The 10,148-nt window shown below is 46.1% G+C and overlaps 1 protein-coding gene across 1 annotated transcript; it reads left to right on the forward strand.

Annotated features, from left to right (window-relative positions):
• Positions 1-1,610: 1,610 nt before the first annotated feature.
• LOC125945728 (uncharacterized) lies at positions 1,611-4,028 on the forward strand. The gene is made up of 4 exons (XM_049667985.1): positions 1,611-1,797; positions 2,690-2,791; positions 2,879-3,058; positions 3,457-4,028. Exons 1-4 carry the CDS (start codon positions 1,611-1,613, stop codon positions 4,026-4,028), a joined length of 1,041 nt encoding a protein of 346 aa, XP_049523942.1.
• Positions 4,029-10,148: the final 6,120 nt, after the last annotated feature.

A 10,148-nucleotide genomic window follows, 5' to 3' on the forward strand; every position in this document is an offset into this window, starting at 1 on the left:
TTTCCATCAGGGACAGGAGCGTGAATATGCCGGGTGTTCACCCTCACAGTTTGCACAGTGGGGTGGGTCGTTACAGTTGTCCGCAGGGTGGTCGTGTGATGCGCACTTTGCACAGGTAGTACGGCCCCGGCAGCTCTGAGAGCCGTGACCGAATCTTTGGCACTTAAAGCAGCGTCGAGGGTTCGGAATGTAAGGTCTGACATTTATTTTCATGTAACCTGTTTCAATTTGTTCGGGGAGCGTGCTAGTACAAAAAGTAAGTATAAGGTGTCTTGTAGGAATTTCCTTGTCGTCTCGCCGGATCTTGATTCGCTGCACATTCGTCACGTGTTGCTCTTTCCAGCCCTCTAGGAGCTCTGCCTCAGTCAATTCTAGTAGGTCTTGATCTGATACTACCCCTCGTGTACTGTTCATAGAACGATGAGGGCTTACAGAAATTTGGGTGTCACCAAACGAGACAAGTTTTGCCAGATTTTCGTGCTGTGCTTTGTCACGGATTTCGAGGAGAATGTCACCACTGGGCATTTTCGTTACTTTGTAACCAGGACCAAGAGAGTCAGTCAGGCATTTAGCAACTACAAAAGGTGATACTCTTCTTACGATTTTACCGGGGGATTCACTGTGAATCACGTGGAAACGTGGGAAAATTTCGGTGGTCTTAGCGAAAAAGCTGAACGATTCATCGGTGCACCCTCTTTTTATGAGAGGGCGATCAGGGAGTTTAGGGTATGAGGAAGCCATACAAATTAGCGTGATTTAGGCAGTGGTGCCAGCCGCCCACCACGGAGCCCAACAAGCGGACGTGACAGGGTTGTTATAAACAAGACCTGCCAACGCCAGCTGTACACAGCCACTATAACCAAATATGATATAACCAAGGTTGGCCATCTCACACAAGGTTAACCCTAGCTGCCTGGAGGATCAGAAAATCAGAAGTGAGGAGGAGACAGGAAAGATTGAAAGTGAGAGAAAAAGACGAAGATTGAAGAGGAGGATAGGAAAAGGCAACTACCGATTTCCCCCGGGTGGGTCAGTCCGAGGGTGCCGTCTACGTGAAGCCGAGGCCAAAGGGGTGTGTTGCCTCTGCTGAGGGGCCTTAAAGGTCCAAACACTCAGCGTCGGCTCAACCCCCAGGATCCCCTTTTCCCCGGACACGGCTAAGCCACGCACGGTTAAGCGTGGGAGGGTCCGACCCTCGTGTGCTCGGGTCCGTGGTGTCGCAACACACCAAACGCCTGCTGACGCAGACGCCCCTGCGGGGTGCCTGCAGGAAAAAGAAAAGGGAAAAGGCAAGCGCAGGAAAGCATGGTGAAAAGAAACACTGTAAGAACATTTCTCGCAATTTGTCGAGAACCAAGAAACGACTCGCAACTGCAAAAGAACAGGTGGCACACATGAAAGAGCAAAATGAGGCTGTTAGCGAAGAAGCATTTGAGAGTAAAATTAAATCTCTTCCCCCAAAACAGCAACTCGCTGTCAAGAGTTGTTTCCTTGCTGCAAGACGGAAGTCACATAAAGGCATGCGATACAATGATGAGTGGATCGTAGAATGCATGATGATGAAGATGCGCAGCCCGAAGTTATACGAACATCTCCGCAGAGAAACCATTATGGTACTGCCCGGTAGAACATGCCTGGAAAGCTACCTGCAGCGCTTCAAGGGTGGCTTTGGCCTCAGTGCCAATATTTTCAATGCATTAACTGAAAAGTCGAAGACCATGGATGTTTACAGTCGACATGGTGGCCTCGTCATCGATGAGATTAAGCTTTCCGAGCACCTAAATGTAAAATCAGCCGGTGAGTAAAGCTTAAGTACAAATTCTTGCAAAGTCCTGCGTACATGACGAAAAATGTGATGTTCTGCTAATCGCTACGATTTTCCTCAAATGAAATGTACGATCGAAAGCCAATATGCCTAAGGTGTTGCTTTTTATTGCGATATCAATTATATGACCACGTACTCCAGGTAAACTTTCGCCACCGCTGTAATGTTCTGGATAAAGTTCAAGTGCGATAAGATCCTATCACACCCTGAGTTCCGTATGCTGTGCGTGCGAAGGTGAGCCGAAAATGATAATGGTTTGATGCACACCATCTTCCCGTGCGCTCAATGTTGGAGCTCACGTACGTTATTAAACGCGAGCTTGGGGCGGGGGCGGCAGGCGAGGGAGCGTCTGCTCTTCTAGCCCGGCCGTGGCTGCGCATGGATGTGCGCGCGCCGTATCTTGGAGGCTATATGCGGCGGGTGCATAGCCTAAGGGCGAGCCGAGATGGCTTGTGGCTACGTAAACGCTCTCTGTTCCCGCGCGCCTGGAGTTGGAGGTCAAGTAATCTCAATTTCCCGAAAGGTGGTGAAGCGAGAGGCCGCACGAAGCGTTCCCTCCTCGCTGCTTGTCACAGTGAATGTGACATTGAATGTTCGTGGTCATCGAGTGATATCCGTCCAAGAAGTGCCTGTGCATACGCGACACCGCTCTTGCAAATTTAATTATAGTTTACTGCAAATAAAACTACGAACCTTCATACTTCGTGTAGTTGTTTAACGCTTTGCCGTCACTATAAAATTCCTCGCCTTTCATGTAAACTGTCATTTAACATTGTTTTACAGCGATTGATATATTCTAACCTTTTTTGAGAGATGTGAAAGGAAAACTGGATGTTCCTCTTGTGCTTCTCTTTTACTATTAAGGCCACATTGAAGGCTTTGTCGACCTCGGGGATCATACACCTGCTGACCAGAAGAATGTGCTAGCAGACCATGGCATGGTTGTGCTGTTTCAACCATTTACTGGTAAGCGGATTTATTTTTCTTTTTTGCTTCTCAACCATATAATACGCAAAGCGTGTGCTCTTAGAAAATACTTATACCTTTATGCAGGAAACTGGACGCAAATTCTTGGCGTTATTGCCTCCAAGGGCAATGTGAAATCCGCGACACTGGCGAAAATCGTTGTGGAAACGACTGTCCTTGCTGAAAAAGCTGGCCTCTTTGTAGACTGCATAACATGCGACGGCGCCACCTGGAATAGGAGCATGTGGCGGCTGTTTGGAATACAGGGTGAGATTTTATTTGAGTGTAATATATGCTAAGTTGTTCTTACAACGTGGTGCTACTGCAGCACACGGTTTACGATTTTTACAAGTTATAAAGTAATGCCCAGCGTGGGCGCAGTGGTTTTTGTGTTGCGCTACTAAGCCCCAGAGCGCGGGATCAAATCCCTGCCGCAGCCACTGCATTTCGATGGGGGCGAATTCGAATACAAAAACGCCAGTGTACCGAGCAATGGGTGCCCGTTAAAACACCCCAGGTGGTCAAAATAATCCGTAGTCCGGTCCCCCACTACCAGCGTGCTTCATAATCAGATTGTGGTTACGGTACGTAAAACCCCACAATTTCATTTTTAAAATGAAGTAATGATTTTTCCTTCTCGGCATGTGTTTTTCTTTTTTTACAAGGTTCTGCAAGCCACGTCCGGAACAGCACCAAGCACGCAGTCGATCCGAAGAGGCAGCTGTTCTTTGTGTCGTATTTTCCACACTTAATGAAAAACGTGAGAAATGGATTTGTTGCGAAAGGGTACCTGACACCAGCTGGACATGTCCACAGTGGTATTGTTCAAGTAGCTTTCGAAGCAGATCGCGAAAGTGTTACACTAAAGGTGATGCCGAGCATTACAAATTCCTACATTAAGCCGAACTGTTTCGAAAAAATGAAGGTGGATCTCGCATTTCAGCTCTTCAGCGATCAGGTCATCAAAGGGCTTTTTGTGTACAGGGAGCGCATTGAGTCTTCGTATAGGACTGTGCAACCGACTGTAGATTTTGTGAAAGAAATGAATCGCCTGATTCGTGTCATGACATCACGGACAAGCGAAAAGGCGCTCAAGCCTTGCAGTCCAAACATGCACTTTTTGAAAGGGCTTCTTGAGTATTTGCAAGTGGGAGCAGCATGCAAAACCAGCTGGTGGTGGTTTTCTTACACAAAGCACAGCTTCTGGACTAAGGGTTACCATCAAGAGTACCCTTGATATGTTGTCCTACCTGACATCTACCCTAGGCTTCAAATATCTTTTAACGTCCCGTTTAAGCCAGGATAAGCTAGAAAACCTTTTCGGAATAATTAGACAATCATCAGGGTGCAACGATCACCCAACAGTTTCGCAGTTTCTCGTGACTGTCAATTTACTGGCATTTTATAATCTGGCCAAACCACCCAGAGGAGGGAACTGCCCACCAGACATAGTCAAGGCACTGCTGAATCCAACTGAGTTGTGTGCAACAACGGGCAGGAGACTTCTGGACAGGATAGACGGCCTTCTTGACCGCGGAAGTATCAATGAAGCTGAGGATGCCGTTCAATCTCTCGTGGGCAGTGGTGAGCATGAAGCGTACATAGAAAAAAAGAGCAATAGTGCTTTGATCTACTATACTGCAGGTTATGTTGCACGAAAGATCATTGCCAAAAATGCTTGTCCCCAGTGTGCAGGCTGCCTTTGCGTAAGTAAAGCTGAAGCTAGTGCCGACGCTGCTTCATACTTCACAACTCATTTTGATAATGGAGGCCTCGTCTATCCTAGTCAGAACTTGTCAAGCGCTATAAAGGCCATGGAATATGCTTTTACTGTGTTTTTCAGTAAAAAGAAGTTACACGAAGCGAGTCTAGCTGAATTTTCAAGTCAGCTGCAGACACTGGCCTTTCCTCAACTAGGGTGCCCAGAGCATGAAAAAGCAGCTTTGACAGCAGTTGTAAAGTTCTATGTTCTCCTGAGGTTTCGTTTTTTTTTTGTAAAAGGCATCAACAAAGAGAGGGAAGCGCGAAGGGAACGGCAAAAGCTCCATAAACTGCGCCACTGCCACTAGATCTATCTTCTTTATGGATGTTTGCATTATTTCATCTAGTGATGTATTGTGCCTATGTTTGAGTGTTGTTACGTTTCAATAAACTATTTGTTACTTTAAATAAAAGCTCTGGTTCCTACTTTTGTTTACGTATATTAGACATAAAAAAGAAACGAGTTTACCAGGTATAAACAATGTATAGTACACGGAACACCAGCAGTCAGCTCTACAGGTCGATATAACCTTAGTATTACTTTACTTTAATAGAATAAAGTTGCCTAAAAATTACCTTTAAAATTTGCGCTATCACGAGAATACAAATTCCGTTTACCCTTCGCAGCATAGAAGCACTGGAGGTCCGACGCTCGAAGCCCAGCTGAGCTAGTATAAGCTTTTCACGCAAGCAGCAAGCAGTAAATAGGCCTTCTTATAGTCAAAAGAAACCCTAAATTAGAAATCACCTTCCCACATGAGAACTTTACTGCTCCTACGGCTTTATAAATACAAAAAGCGCAGCAGCCCCCTTGTGAAAACACGGTGGTCTATGAAGAGCGGGCGGCGCCGCGGCACACACCTAAAATCCCTATATAAGAAAAGTACCGCCATCTACTCTTTCCTCCGCCGCCTCCTCTCCTAAAGCGCTTGCTTTTTTCTTTACTTTTTGCTTGCGAAAGCCAAGTCGACGGTGGCACACCTAGAAAGTCCACGTTGAAGCTTTCAGGCCGGGCGCGCGCCGCCGCCGGCGACTGCGGCTGCGCAGAGGACTTTCAACATGGCTCTGAGGCGGAAAAAAAAGAAAATATAAAGAAGTGAAAAGCGCGCGCTATCATCGTCCAATCGGAGATACAGGATAAGACAGGAGAGAGCGAAGCGGCATTTGTCAAAGGATGGCGGTACTTTTCTTATATAGGGACTTTACACACACCTAGGGTGCCTCGATGCCAGCGCCGCCGTTCAGGGTGGTGCCATCCTTTGACCGCACCCGCGCCGCCGCTTTCTCGCTGCGACGCCATCTTGAGTCACAGCGAGCGGTTGCGAGTGCTTGGTGCCGGTGCTTAGTTCGAGACACAGTGCGCGCGGATGCTACGCTGACGCTTCTACTTGCTGGACAGTGTTCAGCCGCATGAATGACAAGCTTCTCAAGTGCATCGAGTCGACATGACGGGCTGTTGTGTTCCCAAGTGCACCGGATCGACGCGTAAATGGCTTCGTTGTTTACGCTTCCCCCGGGACCCAGAGCGAAGGAAGAGATGGGAAGCCCAAGTAAAGCGGTCACTGGAAGGCAACGAATAGCTCCTACATTTGCGAGGTAAGTGTCAAGAAAGTTTAGACTATCGCATCGTGTTTTTCATAAATAAGAAAGTATTCTCTGATCCTCGCTCACGTACCTGCGTTCGCTCACGAACTAAGCACTGCACCGATGCTGAGTAGCCTATGGTTTGCGAGCGCGCGTCGCATAGGCTTTTGCCGTTTTGATCAGCGCAGTCTATGCCAGTAGTACCCTTATTTTAAGAACTGACGAAAATGCTTCGCAGCGAAATAGCCTTACATTAGCTACAAATCGTCATGTAAACCACCTATTTTACTTTTTCACGGGAAGCACACATCGTGTCTCTTGTTGCTTTTTTTTCCCCCTCAGTTTCTTTTTTCGCTACTGGTTATTTGGGACTAAAGAACGCAGTGCTTCTTCTGGGGAGAGCGGCTGTTGTGTACGTGGCAAGCGAAGCATTGTGATTTTCTCTATTCTCAGCAGATATCATGCGGATCTCAGGTTGTTACGTTATATAGCTGATTTTTTAGACGAATATATTTGTAGCGTGGTGCTCGTAAGCCTATGGTCATTTGTGCTCATTCCCGATCGTAGTGGGTACTGTGACGGTCTTTAAATGCCTGTGCACGGTATGCCCAGGTGTAGTAGAGTTAAGGGGCATCATGGGACCAAAATGTTTCGGCGCTTTCTGGCATGGTGTCTGTTGTAGCCTGTGCATTTCTTCGAAACGTGTGAAGCGAGGTAATACAGCATTACTTCTGCGAAAATTTATTTTTAAGCACTGTAATGGGTTCTCTGTATTTACAAGGCAACTTTTCATATCAATGATCACTGTTGTTATTTTACTTGTACTTAGAAACACTTTGAAGAGGACCAGTACGAGGGAAATCGACAGGATGGGCGCCGTCTGTTAAAGTCAACAGCCCTACATCATCATGGACTATATTTTCGAAGTGAAAAACATTGCTAATCTGTATTTGACTGTCTTAGTTTCATTTACGGTTTTTTTACGCGATATGTATGCAGTGTTGTTTATTTTTTCAATGTAGTTATCAGTGTTCTAATGGTTATTTATAAAATGTTCTGTACTCGCCATCGATGTGTTTGGCTGATGCGACGTCTTCGATGGTAGCTGATGTATTCTGGCTGGATATCTTGCTTAATATTACCCGCGGTTGCGTTTTCTTGTTTCCATTCTTGTTTACGATTTATATTGTGTTTAATAAGGTTGGTGTACTCACTTGACACCCCCCCCCCCCCATGTAATGAATAAAGTAAAAAAAAAACTCACTATCCCGAATTGTGTGTCGAGCCTACCTTGCGAATTTTTTTATCTCTTCTTACAACACAACCTTCAGGCGCCACACAGTACATATAATTTTTTATTTACATATCTCTTTCATGATTGATTGTACTAGACATTATAAGTAAATGTATTTTGTGCATCGTTTGGTTTCTTGTGTGTACTACGCAAGATTGACACAGACAAGTTACGTTACATGTTTCTCTACAGCACTAACTAAACCTTATTTTCGCATCGCAGTTATTTTTAGCAGCCAGCTTAATCCTGTCAGCACACAGTTTTGTGGGGGAAAAAAAGCAAAATTGCGCGTAGATATCGTCAAATAATTGCAACGAACGCGAAGAGCACGCGCAACTGCAAGGGAAACTAACCGCCGTGCGCGAGTGGCTGGCTACGGTAAAGGAGGCGTGACGTGTAAACCAAAATACAACAGCGAAAAAGAAAAACTTCCACACACAGGGGGTCGCAAACCTTATATACCAAGCATCGAAGCGCAAAAAAAAATAGCGCGTATTTCAAACATACACACGGCATGCTAAATGTAAATTGAATTAGGCAACTTGGGGCATGTTCCCGGCGCCATACATTTACGTCTTGGACCTTCGACGAGTTAACGGCTATTGGTTATAAAGATGTGCAGATGCGATACCGATAAAAATATCCTCATCAAGGCAAAACACTTGGAAGTGCGCCGCGAGTAACACTATTTATGAACGCAAGCGTAGCTGAGTCTTAGCTCGTGTGACGCAATATGGCGGCTGCCAGCGGGGTTGTCTCCACCCTGGACGGCGGCGCTGGGCATCGAGGCACCCTACACACACCCGCATGGCAGCGCTCCTAGCGGCAGCCGCCGACATTCATTGCAAATGGTGCCACCCGGAATGCCGCGGTCGGCACACTAGCCAGTATATTCTAGGCACTATACTATAACTCTATGGCCTCCACGATCAGCTCCGGCTACGCGCCGTTCGCTCCGTCCGTCGCATTCGGCGCGTAGACCGCGTAGCTCATTTTGCTGACTCCGTAAGATGCCGCGAGGTGGCGACCTGAGCTTTTGTAGAGTAAAATCCTGGAAAAGTACCGCCATCCTTTGTTAAACGCCGCTTCTCTCTCGCCTGTATCTGCGATCGGACGATGATAGCGCGCGCTTTCACTTCCTTATATTTGTTTTTTTCCGCTTCAGAGCCATGTTGAAAGTCACTCTGCGCGGTCGCAGTCGCCGGCGGCCGCGGCGCGCGCCAGGCCAGTTTAACGCAACGACGACTTTCTAGAGGTGCCACCGTCGACTTGCTTTCGCAAGCAAAAAGTAAAGAAAAAAAAAAACGTTTTTTGACGGCGGAGGAAAGAGTAGCTGGCGGTACTTTTACTATATAGTGATTTTATTATAGAGGTTCTGCATATGCTCCCTACGGGAGCAGATTTGCGCATTGGTCCGCCATTATGTTCTAGCATGCAGTGAAGCCACTCCTCGCGCGCGCAGGAGGCAAATGCCGCGCGGTGTTTCATTTCCTTTTTTCTCTGCTGGTCGCGAGCTACATGCGGCAATTGTTCGCAAGCGCTGACCAAGATGGCACTTTTCTATGCAGGCTATGCTCGAACCATTGGCGTAGCCGGAAATGTTTTGTTTATATGTACATACCGGGTGTTCAAAATTAAGCTTTACGGAACTTTAAGAAATCGCCTGCGGCAGGTAGCATAATTGTTATCGTTGAGCTGGATGAGGCGGACATTAGTAGCATGGAAATCGAAACATATATTCAACTAATTAACAAAAATTCACTAATTAACTTCTTGTGTAGTTACTTTACGACACATTGCAATTTACGAATTGTAGCCGGTGCATGAGTTTCCAAGACGCATCCACTCGGAATGAATTTCCAGAACGACACCAGTTTCGAGATATGGGCCATCAAACTCACCGTAAAAATGCACTGTTCTTCTGCTTACTTTTTCCCAAAATGCTGTTTTATACGTTGAAGCACAAAAGTAACTGGAACGCCCATGTAATTCGTCCCGCACTTTGGGAAATAATATTTCTAAACTGGTGTCATCCTGGAAATTCCTTTCAAGTGGATGCGTCATGCCAACTCAACGGCTACAATTCGTAAACTGCAATATGTGTCGCATAGTAATTAACTAAGAAGCTCATTAGTCAATCTTTGTTAATTAGTTGAATATGTGTTTCGATTTCTAGTGCTACTTAATATCCGCTTCTTCGAATAACCAAACTCAACGATAATTATGCTACCTGCCACAGGCAATTCCTAAAAATTTCATAAAGGCTAATTTTGAACACCCTGTATATACACGTATACACGCACATATACAATCACACGCAAGAACGTACGGTTCAAAAGTTCGCGTGCAAACGCGCAGTACTTTGCAACAAAAAGCGTTGCAATGTTTTTCAGCATGCAGATGACGTTATTTCGCCGAGGCCGGAAGGCAAGAAATGTTTTGAAGGGTGTTTCTATAAAACTTCACACACGTAAGGTGGCCAATTATGTGAGCGCATGTTGGCTGCCGAAACCAACCGAATAATGATCATCGCCAAGAGAACTATCGTGTCTGCTGTTATATGGCCGTTAACAGCGTTATCACTAACCGTCGTTCACAGCAGCTGCACGTTTTCGATGTATATGCGGTGCCGACACGTAGATTTAAACGCATTACAAATATTCACATGCGCACATTTTATGCAAAGCTTATTTTTTACGATTCTTTCATGCCGCAGAC

This window comes from Dermacentor silvarum, chromosome 5 (genome assembly GCF_013339745.2).
Source record: "Dermacentor silvarum isolate Dsil-2018 chromosome 5, BIME_Dsil_1.4, whole genome shotgun sequence".
Lineage (NCBI taxonomy): Eukaryota > Metazoa > Arthropoda > Arachnida > Ixodida > Ixodidae > Dermacentor > Dermacentor silvarum.